General features: G+C 46.3%; 3 protein-coding genes across 5 annotated transcripts in view; 1 reads left to right on the forward strand and 2 right to left on the reverse strand.

Moving 5' to 3' along the window:
* B3GALNT2 (beta-1,3-N-acetylgalactosaminyltransferase 2) overlaps nt 1–2,976 on the forward strand; it is a 54,384-nt gene extending 51,408 nt beyond the window's left edge. For all 3 annotated transcript variants that reach the window (XM_043477052.1, XM_043477053.1, XM_043477054.1), the window contains 2 exons: nt 277–438; nt 2,071–2,976. In XM_043477052.1, the coding sequence (XP_043332987.1) occupies nt 277–414 (138 nt within the window). In that variant the 3' untranslated portion in view covers nt 415–438; nt 2,071–2,976. The remainder of the gene's footprint in view (nt 1–276; nt 439–2,070) is intronic.
* On the reverse strand, nt 1,737–18,783 carry TBCE (tubulin folding cofactor E). Its single transcript, XM_043477058.1, has 13 exons — nt 17,248–18,783; nt 12,643–12,742; nt 11,331–11,433; nt 10,033–10,109; nt 8,660–8,755; nt 8,038–8,102; nt 7,880–7,944; nt 7,371–7,523; nt 6,656–6,809; nt 5,160–5,228; nt 4,391–4,450; nt 2,055–2,146; nt 1,737–1,865 (listed from the first exon to the last, which is right to left on the reverse strand). Exons 1-13 carry the CDS (start codon nt 17,351–17,353, stop codon nt 1,773–1,775), a joined length of 1,233 nt encoding a protein of 410 aa, XP_043332993.1. The 5' UTR covers nt 17,354–18,783; the 3' UTR covers nt 1,737–1,772.
* Nucleotides 18,784–19,624: 841 nt separating this feature from the next.
* Nucleotides 19,625–23,879, reverse strand: part of LOC122446829 (dynactin, 150 kDa isoform-like) — a 66,286-nt gene continuing 62,031 nt past the window's right edge. The window contains exons 4-5 of the mRNA XM_043477306.1: nt 22,359–22,515; nt 19,625–19,666 (exon numbers count right to left, since the gene is read on the reverse strand). Coding sequence (XP_043333241.1) covers nt 19,625–19,666; nt 22,359–22,515 — 199 coding nt within the window. The remainder of the gene's footprint in view (nt 19,667–22,358; nt 22,516–23,879) is intronic.

The raw sequence follows: 23,879 nt of genomic DNA on the forward strand, positions 1-23,879 counted from the left end.
TAAACTGGATAATACTTAGAAAGCCCTGGTACTGTCCCCGCAAATACCGTAAACGGTCCTCCAGAGCACTTGCTGCTGTTCCCAGTACTGTCTGGCCAGCTTTTCTCCAGTAGCAGATACGAGACTGCGTTTATGGTTCCCACAGAGTCTCAGGCTCACTGCCCCACAGACACGCTCGTCTTTGAAATGACCGCCACCTTACTGGGCTCTGGAAGCGCCCGTGAACACCCGTCCTGTCTGCAGCAAGGGGTCAGCTTGCATTTTGTGTTTCGACAGGACAGCCTGTGGCTCTGTGAGAAGACCTGTGAACCAGGAATGCTGTCTTCCCCGCAGTATTCTCCGCAGGAACTCACGCAGCTGTGGAGACTAAAGGAGCTTTGCGGTGACCCCTGTCGGTGTGAAGCAAGAGGATGATGAGGTCGATCTGCTGTGTTAAAGGTCAGGGTGGGTGAATGACCGGCTGAGCAGAAGCCTGAGGTTTGGCCGCAGATTATATGGTCTTTCAGGGTAATTCTCAGCTGACACTTTCACTTCTCACCAATGTGGTATTTGACATTTGCGCAAAATTTCCTTTTTAAAAAACAACAGATAGCTATAGTGAAAGAAAAACTTATTTATATATTGGAAGGTGACTTGAAAAATACCAAACTGTTTGTAAAAACAAAAAATATTCCTGGGTCCTATTGCATCATTTCTAGTTTGTAATTCATTACCTATCATTTTGGTTAAAAGTCGGCCTCATTCAGAAATCTTGAGTATGCTAGTCTGAATTTCAGCTTGGAATGCAGACTAGCTCTGGATAGCTAAGTAGGATAATTACAGGCCAAAAAGAACTCATGCTGTGTGACCTGTGGTCACTTACACCAAAGTGGGGGTTTCTGGAAATCAGGTCAGATTTTGTCAATTTCTGAATGAAGTGGGCAGCCTGAAAAGGAACCACTGTAATTCTCAGTTCTGTACCTTGGTTTTAAATTCATTAATTAAGTAGACTAAATTTCAAGTATTCTTTTGCCATTTAACATAAATCCTGAAGATCAAGCTATATTAATACTCCTTTTTTTAATGCTAAAGTTTTATGAATCTAAGTAAAATCGTACCTCTCAGGGTTTTAATGCCATAGGAAAGGATATTTCTAAATAGATGAAACTGAAATAATGTTGCTTTCTTCCATTGTAAAATGTTTACCTAATATAAGTGAATTTCAGTCAGAGCTGGAAATCTTCCTGAGAAAGAATGTATGCTCATTAGGGTATAACTGTAGGGAAAAGCACATAATTTTTGTGAGTACTCTAAAAACAGTGCAACTAAGAAGAGAGATCATAGCATACATATTACATAGAAGATATGCGTTCTTCAGTTTAAAGGAGACTTTCCCAAATCAGCCAAATCATTTTAGCACTCTTTTAAACCAATAGTATGAATAGAGGATTCCATTAATACTGATCTTATGAATACATCATTAACTCACTTCAGATTTTTAGAGTAGTGAGGTTCTATTTAGTACCTACATCATCTCATAATGAAATATAGTCATGAACTATGAAATAAAATCTAAAAATCATTAGTAGGTGCAAAGCCTTTATTATTGCTGTTATATACATGCCTAGAAATGTTTTCTTCTCTAAGAAAAATACAGCTATTCTATACTTAGGGCAAGTTGTAAACTTCTTTTTTTTGGGGGGGGGGGGGAGAATTGTCCCAATAAGTCATTTATTTGCAGTGAAACCCAGTCATGATACATTATCAAACCTCTGAATTTTATTAGTTGGCTGTTACCATCGCACTAACAGACAATCTCCATTTTCCACAGAATAGAACTGTAATGACTGTAGGTCATTTTCTAGTTCAATCTCTTTGCCCGGCATCTAAAATTAGAGCAAAGAGGTGGGGGTGATTAAGACAGATGTGACAAAACATATATACCCACACACACCCCAACAAAGATATATGGTTTCTATTCAGAATCAAACCATGTTACGTGAAGACTTAGCTTAACAGTGCGTCATACTGTGGGGAGCTCAGCTTGACTTTGCGTTTTTTTCTGGGCAACTTACTTTGGGACTTTCGTAGGACAACAGAAGTTCTGACACAGGAACTTTGAGGAGACGTGACAGCAAGCCTTTCACCTTTTGAACTGTCATGGATTCTGTCAAGGAAAAGAAAGAACATCAGTTCCCTCAGGCGACGGCCACGTGTAAGACGCGCTCGCGCGCCGAGACCACACTGGCCATGCGCGCTGTCACCGTCGTCGCGTGCTCAGTCTGCCCAAGGGACGCCCAGGCGACGGCTCACCCCCGACGCGGGCCACCAGGTCAGGCTGTCACGCCACTTAGGGGCTTGCTTGGGAGGCTGTGGGAGAACGGAGCTGATGTCAGACCTAAGTGCCCTTTGATGACGACTTTTCATACCATGTCCGTGGTGTTTAATATTTCCTCCTTATTCTGAATAAACCAGAAATCATTCTCAGCACAGAAATAAATGTGAGTGAAATCGTTCACTTTTTACACCTGTGATGACTTGCTTAAAGGACGCTGGCGTCAGGTTTGGGCGCAGTGAGGACTTGTGCCAGTCTCTCTGGCCGTAGTTTCCTCCTCTGTGAAGTGAGGGGTGTAGACTAACGACCCACAGGCCCCACTTTCCAGGGCTCCCAGGCTGTAATCACTGTGGTGTGTGACGTGTGCAGCACACACACGCCGGGGACCGCTGGGCCCAGGGGTAGCTGAATGAGGAAATGCTTCCGTTTGTTCAGAAAGCAGTATGAACTTCTTTCCAAAGATGGGTTGTGATAAATATTGGGTATTTTGATTATGAGAAATAGTTTTTCTGGAGCTTTAGCTGGAGGTACAGCAATAGTGTGGTGTTCCTACAGATATCACATGTATTCAGAAAAATATTTTTTCTATCAAACATTTTTGTAAAAGCTGCGTCTTTATGCAACTTGTGATAATAAATGTTATCTTTATTTTAGAATAAAAACTTGCCTTTTCTTGTTTATGTATTGAATACTGACACTAAATGAACATCTATAATGTCAGTTAACAGTTTGTGCTTTGATTTGTGAATATGTGATAATCTTGTCCTTTCAAAGGGTTTAGGTGGACTGGCTTTCCTTGTTCAGAGGGTGGTTAGTGATGGGTTAATAACTCCGACTGCTGAGTTTAGAGAATATACAACTCAGATTTAAATTGCTTATAGCATAATTATTACATATATTTTCTCCATATTAGTCTAATCTGTTAATTCTACTTGAAGGTGAATAAAGCTCAGCCCATGAGCACGGTGAGTGTTCCAGGGGAAAGGACTGCCCCAATTAGATGAACACAGACCTAATAAGAGCATTCCTGAGCATTCCTGCAAGTTGAGTTCATGTAAAAGGAGAAGGAAAAATGCAAACATGTCCAAAATCAATTATATTAATTGATGGTCCTCTTCCACTTGTCTGTTCCCATTAGAGTCCTTACTGGCAAGTATTTAAGTTTGAAAACAGAAAAAAGAAGGGGAACCACTAACTTTAATTCAGCGTTATGTAACAGTAGCAAAGTCACGTGTTGCAGGAGTGGAAACTGGGCTGCTGGTAAGGAAAAGTGGATGATACTGTGAGCTGCTATCCGATGATGGCTTTCAGTCGTAAAGGTGCTTCTTGGGGCACAACAAAAGCCCTCCATAAGCAATACCAGGATAACCTTGTTTTATTTGATAAAAATGAATTAAAAAATCAATGTGAATTCACTGCACTGACAGGCAAATAGAAAGGTATTTCACTAGAGTCATTTATGATATTTTATTTCTTCAAATCCTCACTGTGCTAAATTTGAGCTGTTTATATTTTAGTATTTAACTGTGAATCAATTTTAATCTTAAGATTCAGACTCTATTTCTCTCTTGAGTGAACAGTGAGTTACACTGATCTTTTGACAGAAAACTATTTCAAATGTGTCCATTAAACAGTGTCGACGAGCTGTCTCTGCAGGGGCTCCTGACTGGTAAGCAGAAGCAAGCACTCAAGCCAATGCCACTGTTGCTCTGGCCCAGAAAAGCCCCCAGAGCAGGCTTGTGAGAACCAGCCAGCAGAGGGCCTGTGGGAGCCCTGAAGGGCAAGCCCTAGGCTCCTGCCTCGGGTAAAGAAGTAACCACACATGGGCTCCTGATGCCAACAAAGATGTTTTCTAGAAAAGCCAAGAGGTTACAGGAGACTCGAACTTTCGGGGGGGAGGCAGGCGCAGGAGGAGTAGTTTTAGCATGATCAGTTGTATTTTAGAATGTAGAAGACTAGTGAAAGCCCACACTTTGCTGTAAAAAGCCCACACTTTGAACTGTTCTACTTCAGCTGCCTCACGGGAGGGCCAGCGATTCAAAAGCAGAAAGAGAGGAGAGAGACATTCATTCTTACCCGGCAGTTGTTTCTCTGTGACTTTCTGATCAAGTTGATTGGGATATTTTATCTTCAGTGCTTGAAAATAAAAAGATTAACTGCCATTAATTGAGCCCTGCTGGAGGAAGGGCTCCTAAATATCATACATATATTAACAGCACTGACCGAAGAATGCAGCTCAAATCCCACTAAAGGAACAGGACTTACTGATATTTAAAATTCCTTCTGTTACTACTTCACTGAATTACAGCAACAAAAATAGCTGGACCAACATTCTGCTGCTTTCCCTTTTCTCTTAAGTACTTCTTTCTTGACAGTTACCTAGGTTTTTAAGTTCATGAATTTCCAAATCACTATTAAGATACTTCCCACACTTAAAACACTGTTAAAAAAGTTTAAAGCATGGGGATTGCTAACATGTTCAACATTAGAATTTAGGTATGTTTGAGATCATTTCTTTAAAAAGTAAAGTGCATGTCTAGGTATTTACTTAAGAGAAACAAACAATCCTTATTAGGTCATCATCAGGGCTTCCCTGGTGACTCAGCTGGTAAAGAATCCACCGGCAATGCAGGAGACCTGGGTTCCATCCCTGGGCTGGGAAGATCCCCTGGAGAAGGGAACGGCTCCCCACTCCAGTATTCTGGCCTGGAGAATTCCTTGGACTGTATAATCCATGGGGTCACAAAGAGTCAGACATAACTGAGCGACTTTCACTCATCACCATCAGTTTTAGCATCTAAGGACTCGAATATAAATAAGCGGTCTTTGAATGTGGGGTTCTTACTTAGTAGCTGGTTTTTGAGCAAAAATGGTTGTTGTGTTTTCAGTTCCCCGTCTTCAGGTGCACCATATTCTGTTTAAGAAGAAATAAAAAAAGAAAAAGAAGGATGATAAACCAAAAAGGCCACTCTGGGAGGGTGGGAAGAAATGTATAGGTAAGTGTCAGCCTAGCCTTTTCTTTTCCCAGGATGAACCCAGCTGCGGCTGGGATGCGAACCTGGGCTCTGCTTCCGTTTATCTGGTTACTTGGTTAGTGCATTTTTTGGAGGGAAGGACAGACGGCAACCATTTCCAAGCCTGGAACCGTCCTGTCATCTGTGAATCACATCACTGATCCAGGGAGACACCATCCCGATAGACTGGTGACATAAGGCTGTGCCTGCAGATACTTAGATGCAAAATTTCACCTTTGGTCACAGTTCCTTTCCTTCTGGGTCCTGAGAAAAACTCCAGTCATGGACACTGTCACCAGGTTTCAGCCAGCATGCGCAGTGCTGGCTTGGGTGCTCAGAACCACCACTGGAAGCCAGGTACACTGCCGAGAAGAGCAGCCTCTACGCAAGGCAGGAGGAGGAGGAGGAGGGACTGCCGTCCACCTCTGGCCAGACCACGGCAGGAGACAAAAGGCCTATAAACACCCTGTGAGCGTCTGCCGTGTCTTCTGTGTTATTAGTCGGGAGACCTGAGCCATACCTGCAGGGCAGCTTTAGATCCTTCACCTCTCTGCCCCCGACTGATTTAGAATTCACCTCAAGTGGCCAGGAAATCGGGCCAGCTAATGGAGTAATTTGAAAGCAATTCCCACAGGCAGCTTTTCTTCCTCAAAGATGTTTCAGCCTGAAGCGTTTATGCAGTGAGCTCATATTAGGAAAGATATAAAAGAGAAAATTGCATAAAAGTGAAATTTGGAATAAAAATGAAGTCAAAACAAAATGGAAAGTCCATCAGGGACAAGGAGTGCTGGAGTCAGCGCCAGTGTCCAGGGAGCCAGGCTGGAGCAGGTCAGGAAGCGCCGCGCACACCAGGGGCCAGGGCGGGCGTGCGCTCAGGAAGACCACATGCGACTCTCAGGAACGTTCAAGCTACCCGCAGAGCTTCAGAGATGCCAGTGCCCAGGCTCCACGGTAAATGCTCTTCATTAAACACTCCCCAGGGTACAGCCAGGCTTGGGGTGACCTGGAGTCCTTCCTGCCCTTCCTAAAAGGAGGAAGTGGCGCCCACCTCCTGAAACTGAAAGCTGGATGAGTACGTGGAGAGACGAGCTTCTGGTGAAGAGCTGCTCTCCCCTCCCCCTGCTGAGGTGCTGCAGATGTAAGTCTCTAAAGACAACTGTCTGGTTAATTATCTGTTCCCCGCGAGCTGCAGGAGCCCCTCTTGTCCATTTAGATGCCCAGCGGAGAATAGCAACAACACGGAGGACCTCCTCTAACACCCACGGGAAGCCCTGTCCCACTGGGGACTTCCCCAGCGCCAGGCCGGGCCCTGGCACCCAGTACGTACTGAGGCAGAGTGCCTGGTATCTAGGATGGGCTTCGAGAAATTCCTTGTTTGGCCTGTTCTTCTCTGGATCCTGATGTCCGCCGGCCTTTTTCCATTCATTTCCAAATGCTTTTCGGTAATCAAGCTCAGCCCCACGCCTCTCCTCTGGTTCAATCTACAAGGATGTGAGAAAAAAGCAAATCTATCAAAGCAGTTTTCTCTGTGCCTGGCACCCTGTCCTCCACTGCCTACCCGGAGAGAATCATCAAACTGAGGCAACGAGACAAATTTCTACCTTTCCTTTTTAACATTCACAGATCCACGAGTGTATTCAAAAAGAACAATGGATTTCAGTTTTATCCTCTTCTTCATGAATGAATCTGCCCATGAACCAGTCTCTGGACGGTGCCTGCCTGAGGCCCAAGGCCACGGCATGAGGTGGCTGGGCTGGAGTAGCTGACTTCTGAGAGAGCACCTAGTGTTCTGCCCCCCAGCGCTGCTCAAGTGACAATAAATTGGACCGGGGCAGCTGAACAGTGGTTTCCCCTGCAGGCATCCAAGCGTAACCCCACCTGCTAGGCCGGAAAGAACTGCCCCGACTCAAGTGCACACGGCTAGTACCATTTGAAGGAAACGATATCTGACTGCCTTTACGATCCTCAGCTCCAACGTCTCTTTGCACTGGACCGTGTCGTTTCCAGTTTAAGAAGCACCTCCCCAGGACACTGGCCCTCACCGCACACTTGTTCAGGGTCCTCAGCTGACCGATCCTGGCGATGATGAACTGCCGTGTGGTCTGGGCATCTTTGCTGCCTTCAGTCAGGGGGTTTCTCGTGCACGACAGCGCGTGCAGACTCTGCAGCTTATCCAGCTCGTTCATAAAGGACCACTGAAATCCAAAACACGTGAAGGCAAACATGTTTCAGGCTAACTTCTCAACAGATTATTTGAACCAGTAGCAGAAAAGCAAGCCCCCAGTTCCATCGGAGCCAAGGAATTTCATCACACAGCGAGCACCCACCAGGAAGACCACGTACTTCACAACTGTGCCATGGAAACTGGCATATGAGCTGCTTAAGTGAGAAGCTAATTCTTAATGTTTTGGGGTTTATGTGAGGAGCTTTACTCTGAGGAAGTGTTTCTCTTTCAACTTAAACTACTCCTTAAGAGCAGGAGCCTGCAAACAGCATCCTGAGAGTAGAAATAAGTAATGATGTAGTGCACATGTTCTAAAGACACTCTTACCTGTGCTATCTGATTGTCATTTAGTACAAGGTACTGCAAGGAAGGAAACATGGAGGTTTTGCACCCTAGAAGAAAGAGAAGTAAATTACACTGCAGAAGGGAGAGAAAGCGGAAATGTGGGGAAGCTGGGGGAGGGGTGACTGAATAATCCTAGGTACCAATTCCAGCGTCCGGAAAATGTATAGAAGAAATTCCAATGTCAGAGAGGATTAGTTGTTCTAATCTGAAATGTAAAAGCATTCAATTTGATTACACAGAACAAACATAAAATGCTGAACAATATAAAATGCCGTGCTATCCGAGCCGACTAGATCTGCACATTTCTTCCCACACCCTAGGTTTTCATCCTGTGTGAACTGCTTAGGAACCATAAAGTCCCATGGAGGGCACACGAAGCAGACTTGCCGTGCTACATTCAGATGGATTCTGAGGCATCAGAACAACGCCTGGGGCCTCCTGCTGTGCTGGGGCTAACTGGGTCTCAGAGAGGAAAGGGACATGGACTTCCCCAAGCGTACTGGATGAAAACTTCTGATACTAGTATCAGGGCCAAAATATTCATCCTTCAAGTATCTGTTACAGTACAGGCATAGACTACATTGTACGTGGTTCACGAGTCAATTCTTGAATTCAAATAAAACTTTCCCAAAGGGAATTAACTGAATTTGGGATTTCCATCATCACTATCATATTTCCACTGAGAAAGTATATACAGCATAGGATTCATTCACTGAAAATCTACTAAATTCTATTGTAATAGGCATTTTAGGAGCAGGTTACCTGGGCAGATACGCTATGAGAAATAGCTGGTTTTCATCAATTAATTGATTAGAGGAAAGGTCTAACAACTTCACTGTCTGTAGAACATCAGTTGGCCTGTATGAAAGATAAAAATTTTTTCACACAGATTTGTTTTCAAAGATACAGCCTTAAAATACCTGCCTCTGGTGTTAAGGAGAGATCAGGGGTGCGGGGGTGGGGTGGGAGGCAAGTGTATGATATGACTATAAAAGGCACCATGAAGGATCCTGGCGGTGATGGGAATGTTCTTATCTTGACCGGGCCAGTGTCCTAGCTGTGATACTGACCGGAGCTCTGCAAGATGTTACCAGTGGGGGAAACGGGGGAATGGCTACAGGTGATCTCTGGCTGCTATTTCTTATAAATGTATATGAATCCAAAATTGAAAGTTTTTTATGAAACTGTGTTTGCCTATATAATAAATAAATAGAATCATTCTGAACAGTAATTTCATTTGACTCCTTGGAGAATTTGCTATAAACTTGTCCATGTTTATTTTACACACTAATGATATCAACAAAAGAGGAGGATTATGCAACAACCTATTTAACTGACGTAAGAGAACAAGCTTTTTTTACATACAGGGTCATCCCTAGGTATCCCTGGGGAATTAGTTTCAGGACCCCTAGGGATACCACAACCTGAAGATGCTAAGTCCCTTATATAAGATGACACAGTCTTTGCATATAACCGACATATATCGTCCCTATATTGTAAATCACCTGTAGAGTACTTAAAACACCTAATACAATGAAAACAGTTCCAATTCATGGCAAACTCAAGTTTGGCTTTTAAGGAACTTCCTGGAATTTTTTTTTCCTGAGTATTTTCGATCCGTGGTTGGTTGGATCTGTGGACGCAAAACTGGGGGTGTGGAGAGTTGTACATTGGTCCACTGAACTTGAACAGATAATGCTAATATAAAGTCCATTATTTAATCCTTACAGGTCATCCTGCAGAACTTCCACTTAGAAATTACATATGTTTATGTAAAACTAACACAATTCAAAGCTTAAAAGTATTTAACTTAAAACTTTTACTCTGATGGGGTTTCCCCAGTTAGAACCTCTTAGTGAAGTTTGAGTTGACATTCTAATTTGGGGGGGCAATGAATAGTATAAGTGTTTTTCTTATTTGAAAATTCTTCTAAAAATTAGTTAGGTATAATTAGCATTTATTTATTCAGAATGACTAAGTGATATATAGCTACTTCTCAGAGAACGTGATTACATCTCTTTACCCTTGATGTTTGGAAAAACTAGTATTTCAATAAACACAAATGTTTTGAACCAAAAAAAAAATAAAAAGAATGACTACATGGTGACAGATGCATTGATGTAAACCCTGGTTACCTTTCCGAAATGACGATATTGTTAGACTCAAGGTAGAGTTTCTCCAGGACAGGCCAGCCGGAGGCACAGCAGAGCACCTGGGGGGAAACTCGAGTCAGGGTGAAGAGGCCTCAGTCATTCCCCCCTGTGTTTATTACTAGAACTTCCACGTGAATTCAGTTTGGCTCCTGTTTTAGAAATAAATGCCTTTGGACATTTTGTTAAAGATTCTGTCTCAGGCCAGGAGTGCTGGTGGACAGCTGATAAAACTATGGTGTTAAGGGACCGAGCTTCAGTAACATGGGAGCACACACTTCAGGCAGCCGGAACCCATCAGGGTAGGCACCCACCCATCATCCAGGCAGATCCTGACCTGTACAAAGCAGAACCGGAGATGGTGACAGCACATTCTCATTATTGGACGCAGTTCACTTAACCAAAGAAGGAAACTGACGTTGAACACCTTTCCTCACTTCTCGATGCCAATCTGGGTTTACAGAGAATGTGCTAATAGGACAAACTTTCTCCGTAACTATTTTTACATTTTCTCACTGGATGCTGACTGCCACTTCCACTGTGCCCTTCCTTCCTGTTCTGCATGGAGAAGCTCTTGAGGAAGAGGTCAGGTGGTGGAGACACGGACGGCCCAAGGGCAAGGCCGCTTGTCTCTCCAGAGGTCCCCTGGTGGGACTTCACAGATGTACACCTTGGCTGGGGTGCACTTATCCACACTTGGTTGGAAATTGGAGTGTTCTGGGTGTGTGGAGTCAGTCAGCCTCTGACTGAGCCAAGCAGTACCAGATCTAGATTCCAGAGGCTGCCCTGCCCAGGACTCACAAGTCCGCTTTCAAACCCAGCCGTGTCCCTGAGCAGTGGCTTCTAGGAGCTGAACCCCAAACAAGAAAAGGGTATGAGAACCTTTCTGCGGCTCAGCCTCAGCCCTGAGAACACTCGGGTGTGTTCTCGCCCTGAGTGGGGAACACGTGGGGAAATGCGGGCAGCTGAAAGGCTTTTCCAAGCTTGGCATGCACTCGGTGCAGGCTGCTCAGGAGACACCAGAACTAATCAGAAGAGCCAAGAAAGAGAAAGCAGGTTCAGAGAGAGAAAATTCCACTAACTACGAGGACTCTGTAACCCCTTTCTCTTAGGCTGTTTAAAAGAAGCTTATTATCTGGATAACAGGATGATTAAAATGAAGCCACCACTGGGCTTCACTCCCTCATTTAACCAAGAATTTAAAACTACTTATAACTGGGTAAAAAGCAGAGAGTCAGACACAGCTGAGCAACTGAACAACAAAACCAAAGATACATAATTACCTCTGCCCATGTTATTCCTGTCCGGTTAAGGACTAAAACCTTCAGCGTAGAAAATGTTCCAGTTGGAGATGGTGAGCTCGAGGGAAATGTAAGTTTATTTTCACTGTGTAGAAAAAAAGACACAATGAGCTTATTGTGACAGCGGAGGCCCAACTGAGAAGGTCACTGAAGGCAACAGTTTGGGATTTAACATGAAGGGTCTGGTTTGTTTCAACCTTAAAATGCAATTGTATTAAAAACAAAATGCATCAAGACTACCTGATTTTTAATAGTTACAATACACAATTCACTGGTATCTGACATGAAAAGGTGCGTTCATAGGGTTAGTCTGCTGGGTGAGGCTGCAGATTATCTGAAACACAAGGCTCAGGCGTCAATCTGTGAGGTCAGCTGCTGTTCTGGATGCTGTAAAATTCAGTCCTGCTCTCAAGAGTCTTACAGATGTGGATTGTGGGCTAGAATTTTGCTTCTGAACAGAGCCTGCTGTCAGTATGGATGAAATAAATTGCCGCCCTTTAAGTTCCCTCTCAAGATCCTAACCTCAAAAGTTACCTGACATCTTTTCCAGAAGGTACCCCGTATCTTGTCATTTTGAAGGAAAATACCACTAAATAAATCACATTAACCCTTATTTCTAGAGGAGGTGATACCATGGGTCAAAAATATACTCTCTGCTCTGTTTGGAAGAATAATTAATTTAGGCCTGTCTATCTGCTCTGCTGAACCTGCCTGAGTCAGGAACAACTCACCTGTATGTGTGGGGCTGGCTCAGACGTGAAAGGGGTAGCCTGGCTGAGCCCTTGGAAAGTTAGCTCCTGAGCTTAAAACTAATCAGATACTCAAGAAGACTTGGCAAACATTATTTTACTAATGTTTGCTCAGAGAAAAGCCCTTATCAGAAGTGAATTATACAGTACCCCCACTGAAATAACTCATTCCTAAAGCAACTGAAGGCTAGAGGGTTCTGAATGAACAAGCACTTTTAATCATATCGCTTTCTCCCCAGTTTAATACCAAGGTACCCAGATGGCCCATCTTCTATGGTCAGGCTTGTAAAAAATCATGAAGACCTTCCAGTTTGCCATGGTAACCTAATGTTCCGTCTAATCAAAAGTAAAACACATTCCCTATTAATGAATCACCTCATGTGACCATTTAGAAAGCTAGAATCAAGGAATATTAAAGAATACGTTAAACTTAGATAAATTCAACTCGGCTATCCTCCCCACCTCACTCCCACAGAGATGCTGTGAGGGAGCAGGAGAGATTAGGACTTTATATCATGTGCAGTTAGGCAACCACCAGTTCATACCTGAGATTAAGGACTTCCAGGTGCTTGAGCTGATTGGCAATATCTATAACTTCTTCCCATGATGACAACAGGTTTTTTGACAAATCGATGCTTCTAATATCTAAATGCACATGTTAAGAAACAGTAATATGGAAAGATGCATAAAAGACAGGACAGTTGTTACCTCAGTTCTGGAACATGGGATTTTTACCTTTTCACTTTATTCTTTCTAGTCTGCTTGAAATTTTTTTTCATGAGCACATATTACTTTTACCCCCTTTTAATCATCCAGGTGTTCATCTAGAAACTAAAAGGTTCACTGTCACATACTGCACACTTGAGGCAGACGCAATCAAGTGAGTGGGAACCAAATGTCATTAACACTAAACCATTCCAGCGTTACTCCCCCATCAAAAAAAACGAAAAAGGAAAAGACCAGGAAAAAACCCAACACTGATGGTAACTGAAGGTGCACCCACATATATTGCCTTTGGTACTGTGGAGCCCCTGTAGCCTTACATCAAGCACACAAGTCTCCTCCCAGGGGGTACTGCTGAACTCTGCACCCCAGGAACCCCCAAATAAGGAGGGGTGCCTCCAGGGGGTCAATAGCAGTTACTTTGGAGACATGTTCAAAAGGGCTAAGAATGACCTGGAATTCTGAGGGTCTCCTGTAGACTGGATGGAGTCGATGTGATACCCACCATCCCTGGTACAGGAGTCCAGAGTGGGTAACCCAGCACAGAGAAAGGCCCCGGATGCCACAGGGGATGGCGGAAGCGCGTGCCATCACGAGGCAGAGGAAAGCCTGAAGGACCGGACCAGCTCAAGGACGACTGTACACACGACCCCAGTATGTATGGAGACTTCCTCTATCCTGCAAATAACGACTGGACACCAAGTGTCTAGCAGTGAACACGCCCATCAGGAAGCACGTGCATCTCTGGTGTGCCAGTCACAGACATGCCTCAGAGTAACAGAGCTGGGCCTGCAGCAGAGGAGGTGTGGGGGGATTTATACACAGTGCTCACGAAGGCCACCTTCCCGAGAAGCTGACCTGTGAGCAGGGCCGAAGGAAGTGAGGGAATGCCAGCCTGGAGGAGAGCATCGGGGCAGAGGGGACGACAGGAGCAAACGCCCTGAGTTGGAATGGGTTTGGCCTATGGCGGGGGACAGCAAGCTTGTGTCTGCCGGGGCAGGCAGGGTGGAGGCACGGGACGGCAGGCCCCAGAGGCCAGGTCAGATCAGAAGGGCTAAGTCTCTGCTCGTCTCTGCCCACAAGGGGAGCTGCTGACGTGGGCTGACCCGGGCCATTCTGCTGCCCTGCTGAGGCACACACTGCAAGGAAACGAAGACAGAGCAGAAAGGGGAGGCAGGAGGTTCCTGAGCCAGAGGGGCAGCAGAGGGAAGGAGCGGACGGGCCTTGTCAATGGATTCAGACGAGATTTGAGAGAAAAGGACGAGTTACATTAACCCTGGGGGTTTTGGCTGGTGTCACTGCAACTGCCCTTTATGGAGAAAGACTAGAGAGGAGCAGGTTTGAGGGGACACACTCAGCGTAAGATGACCGCAGACACCCCAGCAGAGGCAGCACACGGCAGGCAGACAGGACGGGGACAGAGGCGGAGCGCAGGAGCCTGGCGTCTACAGGCGGGACGTGTCTCATCAGGAGGGGCCAAGGGTCAGAGGTCTGAGCCTGGGGCGTGCTGACCTCTGGCACCTCAGTCTGCCAGAGAGACTGAGGGGGGCAGCGACGGAGGGAAAGAACCAGAATCAAAGACCAGCCGCCCACGGCCCAGGTGGGCCACGAGGTGCAGCGAGCACTTTGCTTTTTCACTGAAGAAAAACCCACGCAGTCAGTGACCGTGCTGCCTGGCGCGGACCACGGGTGTGAGTTAGATGCCAATCAGCCTCAGCCCCAAGCCATTTTCTTACAGCCCCCAATGCAACACGGCATCATTGCCCATAAAGCATGGTGACTGTCTCTCTTAATACAGATAGTGGTGTCCATCGACAGGGCTGGTTGGTGAGGAAAGACTTGCCAATGAGGAAGCTCCACGAGGAGGCAGGAAGAGGGGAAGGCAGGTGGAGAGAAGGCCCAGAAGGGGATGAACCCAGCGGGGCTGGCAAATCAGAGCCTGTGTCCTGCTCCAGCTCCTGTGGGCGTACTGAGGCCAGAGAGCTCAGGACGGTGTTCACGGTTTTAAATGGTCACCTCTGAGGTGGTCATGGAGGCATCCACACAATATCTCAGTTTGCTGGTTGGCCACAGGCCTAAGGTATTTATAACCTGGCTCGTTAGGGGACAGCTTGGCAGCTCCTGACCTAAGGAGATGTGAAAGAACAGAGTGCAGGAGGGCTCGGGAATAACCCTCAGAACACCGGGGCAGGATTCTCACGCCCTGACGATGAGACGCGGAGCGGTGCTTGTGCATGCGCCAGGGCTTGCCGCCAGCAGGGCGGAGGAAGCAGCAGGGAAAGCTGGGCCGCTACCCCTGGGAGAGCAGGGCCACCGAAGGTGTCCATCCATGTGGAAGGGGAAGGGCTACCGTGTGGGCCAGCTGGACGCCGCCTGGACACAGGGCGCCCCCAGCCCCCCGGCTCCTGCTCGCTCTGAGGGTCTCACCCCGACACGGGCCCTTCCTCCTGCCCCTGCACTGCAGCCCCTCAAGCTGCCCTGTCCCCACCGCTGCGCCACCCCGGACGCGGACCTGCCTGCAGGGGCTGGGCTGGGCCCTCTGTGCCTGGGGGTCAAACCCCACTGCCCTCCATTCTCAGCAGTCCTGCTAACTCCGGGCCAGCAGGCTGGTTGGAAAGGGTCACGTCCAGTCATTCTCCACTGGCTTGTGCTTCCCACTGTGAAGCTAGAGCCACACATACTTCTACTAGCCTGTACAGGGCACAAGGACCTCCTGTATTCTGACTTCAGCCTGATGTGGTGGCCCCACACCTATACATGTGTGTGCGCGCGCACACACAGTCCTGGGAGCTCTGTCACGCTCGCTCCTGTGGGCAGAGGGTCCTCCCCAAGTTCAGAGACACCTCTTCCCAGCCAAGCTCTCCAACCTGACGTGCTCCTACCACCGTCAGTCCCAGCTCAGCGAAGGACCTGAGAGAAGGATCAGTCTAGAAACGATGACTGGATTAAATACACCAGGCAATCCTTCAACTTCGGGCAAGAATTCAATCAGCAAGCGCAAGGCATTCATCACTGGGTCTGCAAATATAGGCCATGACTTGATTATCTCAGCAAACCTCACTGCCTCGTGTCCTGGGGGACGTTCTTGCCCAGGAGGAAGCGGCATAAACAAGCGAGATGCTGACTGCCCGGCACACTGCCGACAGCTCCAGTCAGCTGGTCTGCACACGGACACCCCTCTGCTGGCGAGGGCTGCTCTGTGCTGAAAGTGAGCCTCGGACCACCCAATTCCCAGTCTCCCGAAACCGTTAGGAGGAGGCCAGGCAGATGATGGAATGCGCCACGCACTTCTGTGGCACTTTGCCCCTTACCTAGCTCCGTTCCACACCCACCTCAATGCCCTGACTCTGCTGCCTACCTGCAGGGGGAACGACCACATCTGGGGCAAAGGTGGAGTGGGGGCGCTACTCACGGGCAGAAACGACCAGTGGTCGCAAGTCCCGGCAGACCCCCAGGGCCATGGGGCTGCACCTCTGAAACACTGGCTTGGGGAGCTATGCTTCAATTCTATCACCAGGTAGGTAGCGTCAGGGTGTTTAGAAATATTTTGCTAAAAGAAAGCTCTTCATCAGCCATCTCCTCAGTCGAGAAACCTATGAGCTGCTGTCTTTTGCATAAACTATTATGCAGAGATGAAGCAGACTTAAGGAATTGGGAGAAGACCCTTTAAAGTTAGAGAAAGTCAGTTTGACTTGCCCCTTTTTGTTTTTAACGCATTTACTTGGGGTTTGTTAGTACTGTAGCAGATCCAAGAAGCACCTGAACTATGCTCTACCAGACTACAAAATGGAGCAAGTTTATTATGATTTTTCTTTTAGACTGACCTCCTCTATTTTCAGGTGTGGGCGTAAGAGAAACACAGGGCAAAAAACAAAGAACACACTTATAAGAGATAGATGACAAATTTGGAAAAGCTTGTTTTTGAGGTATGATTTCAAACCGCATTGCTGCATGAGCAGGAACCTTAATAAAGGAAAGAATTTACTTCCCTCCCTCTCAGGAAGGCCGTCGGGGCTGGTGCAGGGGCCCCGGGTACCAGCCAAGGCACCAGTCCCTCCCCAAGCCTTCCCTCCCAGTTACCCTGGGCGGCATCCATCCCACAGCCTGGCTGCCGAGCCCTGGGCCCTCTGTCTGTGCTCAGAGGCGGCAGGCAGGGTGGCGGGCAATGGAGAGAGGCTGGTCCAGCCACGTCTGACCCCCATGAAGAAGCGCCGTCCAGAAACTCCCATTTTACCTCTCCCCGGTCCGGGTGAGTCACACTTGAAAGCAAATGGTCTAGGAAGGTAATAATTTACCCGAGCGGTGACAACCTCAGGTGAAACCGAGTCCCCGTTAGGAGAACGGACACTGCGTAGGGAACCAGGGTGTCTGGCGCAAGTGTCCAATCCAGCCCGACCCCAGTGACGAGTCCTCGTTGGAAAGGATACTAGGACAAGCTTTGGCAATTCCTCCTTTGTCACCAGCACCATTTACTGCGCAGTTCCTCAAAGAAACATCTTGCAACTTGCTCAGCTGACTGTATGAAAAACACATAGTTCACATGCAGACATAAACATGTACGCTATCCATCGGCCCTTTAAAAAATTAAAAAGCGTTTTAGACACATAAAAAGGCACCAAAAATAACAGTATCCACCACCCAACTTAAAAAATAAAGCCTTACTGAAAAAAAAGAAAGCCTTGCAAACATCATACCCAACACCGAGATCCTCTCGAGTCCCTTTTCGTTGCTCTCTTCTCTCGTCCTCCACTCCCAGCCAGGGCACCGGGGTCAGTGGTGACTTAACCGTAAGCATTTCTTAATAGTTTTACTATTTTTCTATCGTTTACTATTTTATCCTTCTAACAGTTTTACGATATTTCCATGTCCCTAAACAGTTACTGCAGTTTTGAATATTATCAAATTTGGCACAAACAGTAGTGTACGGTGTTTAACTTTCTCCTCCTGTGACCAACTTTCTCCCTCAACACCACCTTGCTCAGCACTGAGATGGAACTCCATGGACACATGCTCTAGAATACACATGTTCACACCTGTAATCTGTCAGCACAGAGAGAGACCACAGCTGATTTATTTGCTCCTCTGGTGACAAACAGATTATTCCCAACAGTGCTAAAGGACACACTACTGTATACTTTTTGCACTCATGTGGCAAAATCTCTCTAGGGATCTAGCCTAGAGAGCATGTGTGTGTATCTTTAGCCTTTTTAGATACTCTCAGAAGACACTTTAAGTGTAGAGAATCTGTGTCCCATTCATTCAAACAGCCCACGTGTTACAGCACTGGAGGGTGTTTAGAACACAGGATCTGGAGCCAGACTGCCTACGTTCAGTCCTGATTCCACCCTTCCTCTGGCCTTGGGTGTGTTAACATCTCTACACGTCAGATGCCACATCCACACGCCCGTGATCATGATGGCATTATTCACAATGGTCACATGTAAGCAAACCGAGTGCCCACTGACCAAGGAATAAAGTGCGGTCAATCCATACAATGGAGTATTATTCAGTCTTAAAAAAGAAGGAACAAGACTTGTGAACCTGGAAGACATTATGCTATATGAAAGAGGCCAGGCACAAAAGGACAAATACCATATGCCTGCATTTATATGAGGTACCTGGGTGAGAGTCAGCTTCACAGACACAGAAGTAGAATGGGGGCTGCCATGGGCTGGGGGAGGGAGAGATGCAGAGCTGCACTGTTTAAGGGCTGCAAGGTTTCAGTCTGGGAAGAAGAGAAGGTTCTAAAGATGGACAGCGCTGTTGGTTACACAACAGTGGGAATGTACCTAACCCTACCGAACTCTTACACTTAAAGTTAAGATGGGATTTCCCTGTTGGTCCAGTGGTTAAGAATCTGCCACGCAATTCAGGGGATGCAGGCTCAATCCCTGGTCCAGGAACTAAGATCCCACATGCCTCAGAGCAACTAAGCTTATGTACCACAACTGAGTCTGTATACAGCAACAAAAAGATCCCACATGCTGCAACTAAGACTCGATGCAGCCAAATTAAAAAAAAAAAAAAAAAAGGTTAAGATGGTAAATTTTACATTATGTATATTTTACAACTTTTATATGCTATAATTTAGAGGGTTGGTATTTGTGAAACCCTCAGAATACAGTGTGACATACAGTAAGTCATTTTACAAGCACTTATAAAAGTAAACACAAAACTGACAACCTCTGGGGGAATACTAAGACCAACCTGCAAGGCATGAGCTTTTACAGTCACAGAAACTTGAGGGAAAGGCAGCAGCCAAGTCCTAGGGCATAGGCTGCCAAACTTTCTCAGTTCACGGGGCCCTCAGCACTTCAGTAATTTTCCAAAGTGCCCCGAGGCCAAAAGAAAGTACCATTTAGTAAGCAATTAGGGCCAAACAACTTTATAATTATTTATGTCCTGTCAAACTAGTGCCAGCTGGGCACTATACAATTTCTCAAACCCTGGAGTCTGAAAGGACCCCACCCTTCCTTTTCCTGTTCCATGATGATTCTCAGGAGATACAATACTGCTTTTCTTTCAGCACAAGAGTGACCAAAAACCCAGCTTTACAGGTATGTGACACCATGGAAAGAAGAGTAGGAATATCATGAAACTACCTGCAACTAGCAGTTCACGCCATGTCCGGCAGATGTCACTGTTTCCCTCTAAAATGAAAACGATCCTGCTGGACCCCAGTGAGTTCCACGTGGTGCCTGGAAGCTTAGGGACCCAGGTCTCAATTCAGACCTCAGTCAGAGCCACCGTCATCTCCAAAGAGAAACCATACACAGTGGTTTCCATTTGGTTTTGCTTCCCTCATTATAAGTCTTTTCTCAGTGCTGCAAACTCAAAGCTGGTCAGCTGTAATTATTAAGGAGATAATACAACGGCTTAAAGTTGAGGTTGAGTCGAGTGGTTAAGACTCCACACTCCCAATGCAGGGCGCACGGGTTGATCCCACATAAGATCCCATGCACGGCACAGCATGGTCAAATTTAAAAAAAAAAAAAGAAAGAAAGAAAGCATCACTCCAACAGTGATGCCTACCACTTGTTATTCCCAAGAGTTCTAACAGCTTAGGTATTACTTTGGAAATAAGGAAACTGAAGCTTAGAAACCAAAGCTCTAACTGGTGTCAGGACTAGAAAGAAAGTGGCTGAGCTGACATCTGAAGCCAGCCTGACTGATTTCAACACTGGGTCCTTCCCAGAAAGACACTAGCTAATTAGTGAACCTGTTGATATGCAAGCAGTAGTCATTCACTAAAAAACTGAGTTATGCAGCTGTTCATAAACCAGGAGAGAAAAATCTGTTGGCAATTTGTTAACACTCACAGTGCCCACGATGTTCTCTGAAAGAGATCAACCAACAGGAGGAAAAAGTACCTCCTCTAGTGTAAAAAAAAAAAAAAAATTAATATTTGTATTTTAAATGGAAAAAATTAAGCAAAGAACTTTAACCCTATGAAGGATACAGTTCTGTAAGTGTTAGTCACTCAGTTGTGTCCAACTCTTTAGGACTCCATGGATGGCAGCCCGCCAGGCTCCTCTGTCCATGGGATTTTCAGGACAAGAATGCTAAAGAGTAGCCATTCCCTTCTCCAAGGGATCTTCATGACCCAAGGATCAAACTCGGGTCTCCTGCACTGCAGGCAGATTCCTCACCATCTGAGCCACCAGGGAAGCCCCACAGTTCCATAAATCAACAGCAAAAATCATCCACATTAGTTGCCTCTCAGTGGTTCATCAGTCACGACTCTCTCCTTCAATGTTTATTTTCTAAATCCTCAACAATGACTGTATATTGTTTCGAATTAACAGTCAAGTTACTGCTTTTTCAAAAATCTTGATTTCTTTTGTGTGTGTGTGTTCTTTTTAAATGCTAAAAAGCAGAGGTATCGAGAAATGAATTTACTAGGAGTTCCTTCATGGTTTAGTGGTGAGGACTCCGGGCTCTCACAGTCATGGCCTAGATTCAATCCCTGCTCAGGGAACTGAGATTCTGCAAGCCACATGTTGTAGCCAAAATCTAAAAAAAAATTTTTTTTTTAATTTTAAAAAAGGAAATGTATTTACTCTTCAACCTTGTGCCCATGTGCAGCTAAATTCTGTATCATGTTAAATCATAATAATAACAAGAACAATAAAAAGATGGCAAAGAATTTAATTTTGAACAGAATCGCAGTTTAACTCTTTCAGAGACCGAAGGTGTCAATAGCAGCAAATCTACTCTCCAGCATATTAAAAAGCAGAGACATTACTTTGTCAACAAAGGTCTGCCTAGTCAAGGCTATGGTTTTTCCAGTGGTCATGTATGGATGTGAGAGTTGGACTATAAAGAAAGCTGAGTGCAGAATTGATGCTTTTGAACTGTGATGTTGGAGAAGACTCTTGAGATTCCCTTGGACTGCAAGGAGATCCAACCACTCCATCCTAAAGGAGACCAGTCCTGAGTGTTCATTGGAAGGACTGATGCTGAAGCTGAAACTCCAATACTTCGGCCACCTGATGCGAAGAGTTGACTCATTGCAAAAGACCCTGATGCTGGGAGGGATTGGGGGCAGGAGGAGAAGGGGACGACAGAGGATGCAGAGGATGAGACGGCTGGATGGCATCACCGACTCGATTGACATGAGTTTGAGTAAACTCTGGGAGTTGGTGATGGACAGGGAGGCCTGGTGTGCTGCGATTCATGGGGTTGCCAAGAGTCAGACACGACTGAGCGACTGAACTGAACTCCAGAGTGGCCACCAGGGGTCACTACTAGGATGCCTCATCCAGGTCAGGGTCGCACACCACACACTGACCATCACTAAAGAAGGGCAACTTGGGAAGTCACACAAAACCACACAGCTGTGCATGGCTTTGTGTGAATATCAGTTTCCACTCTGGTTCACATGGTGCATCAGAATAAGCAATGAGGCTCTCTGCAGAGCACCACTGTGTTCAAAAGACTTTGAAAGTACAGAGAAAGTTCAAACACAGCAGTTTCAAAATGCATTTAGTGCCCCTTAGACACAGTCACTTCAGGGTACATTTTAAAAGCAAGAGCCCGGGAGGAGCCAAGATGGCGGAGGAGTAGGACGGGGAGACCACTTTCTCTCCTACAAATTCATCAAAAGAATAACTGAACGCAGAGCAAACTTCGCAAAACAACTTCGGATCGCTAGCTGAGGTCATCAGGCGCCCAGAAAAGCAGCCCATTGTCTTCGAAAGGAGGTAGGACAAAATATAAAAGATAAAAAGTGAGACAAAAGAGCTAAGGACGGAGATCCATCCCGGGAGCTCTTAGGCGCCATTGCTTGGGGTAGGGTCCGGCCCGAGTGCCCTGAGGACAATCGGAGGGAACTTCTGTGAGTTCCCAACTTGAACTGTGGGAGACCAAAAGAGAGAGTAAATTAACCGCCCGAACACACTGCCGGCCGCTCGCAGAACAAAGAGACCGAGAAAGTCCAGAGAAGAGCTCGCAGGCTGCGGACCGGCCCAGCCCCGCCGGAGGCAGGAGGCAGGGGGGAGGGGAAGGTCGCGGTGAGACACAGGGCGCAGGCACCGACCGGCGGCGGGCGGGGCTGGGGCTGGGGCGGGAGGGCGGAAGGCCGCGCCGCGCCCGACTGGCGCCAGCGGAAACTGAGAACTGGGTCCGCGAAGGGAGAGGGGCGCGCCACACCTGGGCAAGAGTGCGCCACCAAGCCCCTGGCTGCTGGGACCGCTCTGAACGGGAAGGCACAGAGAGCAGGCGCAGCTTTTCCTTCCGCGCTTTTGTGGAACACCCGAGGGCTGGAACCTCGTGCAGCGCGGGGCGCGCTCCATATAGAACAGCCGGGAGCCTGAGCAGCACAGACGGAGAAAGCAGCGTCAGCCCCGCCCGGCAGCCCCAGCCCATCCCCGCGGCGCAAGCCCGTCCCCATAGCGCCAGCCACTCCCGACAGCGCAAGCCCCTCCCTGCGCCGCAGAGCGACGGAACTAGCTACCTGAATAAGAGTCCACCTCCGCCCGCCTGTGTCAGGGCGGAAATGAGGCTCTGAAGAGACCGGCAAACAGAAGCCAAATAAACAAAGGTAACCGCTTCAGAAAGGACTGGTGCAACAGATTAAAATCCCTCTAGGAAACATTGACTACACCGGAAGGGGCCTGTAGATATCGAGAAGCGTAAGCTGGAACGAGGAGCTATCTGAAACTGAGCCGAACCCACACTGACCGCAACAGCCACAGAGAATCTCCTAGATATAATTTTACTTTTTTCTCTTTTTTTTTAAAATTTTTTTTCTTTTTTTTCTTTTTTTCCTTTTTTCTTTCTTCTCTTTTATTTTCCTTTAAAATCCCCTATTACTCCCCCATTACTCCTTAACTTTCATTTCCACAGACTTTTACGATTTTTTAATTAGGGGGAAAAAAAAAATTTTTTTTATTTTTTTTTGTTATTTTTTATTCTTTTTCTTTCTTTTTTTTTTCTTTTTTTTCTTTCCTTTTTCCTCTTCTATTTTCTATTTTTCTTTTTCTCTTATTTCTTTTAAAGTCCTCTAGTACTCCTCTACTACTCCTTAATTTTCATTTTCAATACACTATAACCTTACAAAAAAAAAAAAGAAGAGAAGCCCTATTTTTAAACCGAAGATTATTCTCTCCCAATCTTGACTTTCTGTTTTCTACCTCAGAACACCTCTATTTCCTCCTTTCCCCTTCTCTTCCCAATCCAATTCTGTGAATCCTTGTAAGTGACTGGGCTACGGAGAACACTCTGGGAACAGACAGCTGCGTAGATCTGTCTCTCTCCTCTTGAGTCCCCCTTTTTCTCCTCCTGTTCATCTCTATCTCCCTCCTCCCTCTCCTCTTCTTCATGTAACTCTGTGAACCTCTCTGGGTGTCCCTAACGGGGGAGAATCTTTTAGCCATTAACCCAGAAGTTTTCTTATCAGGGCTGTATAGTTGGAGAAGTCCTGAGACTACAGGAAGAATAAAACTGAAATCCAGAGGCAGGAGACTTAAGCCCAAAACCTGAGAACACCAGAAAACTCCTGACTACATGGAACTTTAAGTAATAAGTGACCGTCCAAAGCCTCCATACCTACACTGAA

The sequence above is a fragment of the Cervus canadensis genome, chromosome 8 (assembly GCF_019320065.1).
Source record: "Cervus canadensis isolate Bull #8, Minnesota chromosome 8, ASM1932006v1, whole genome shotgun sequence".
NCBI classification, from domain to species: Eukaryota; Metazoa; Chordata; class Mammalia; order Artiodactyla; family Cervidae; genus Cervus; species Cervus canadensis.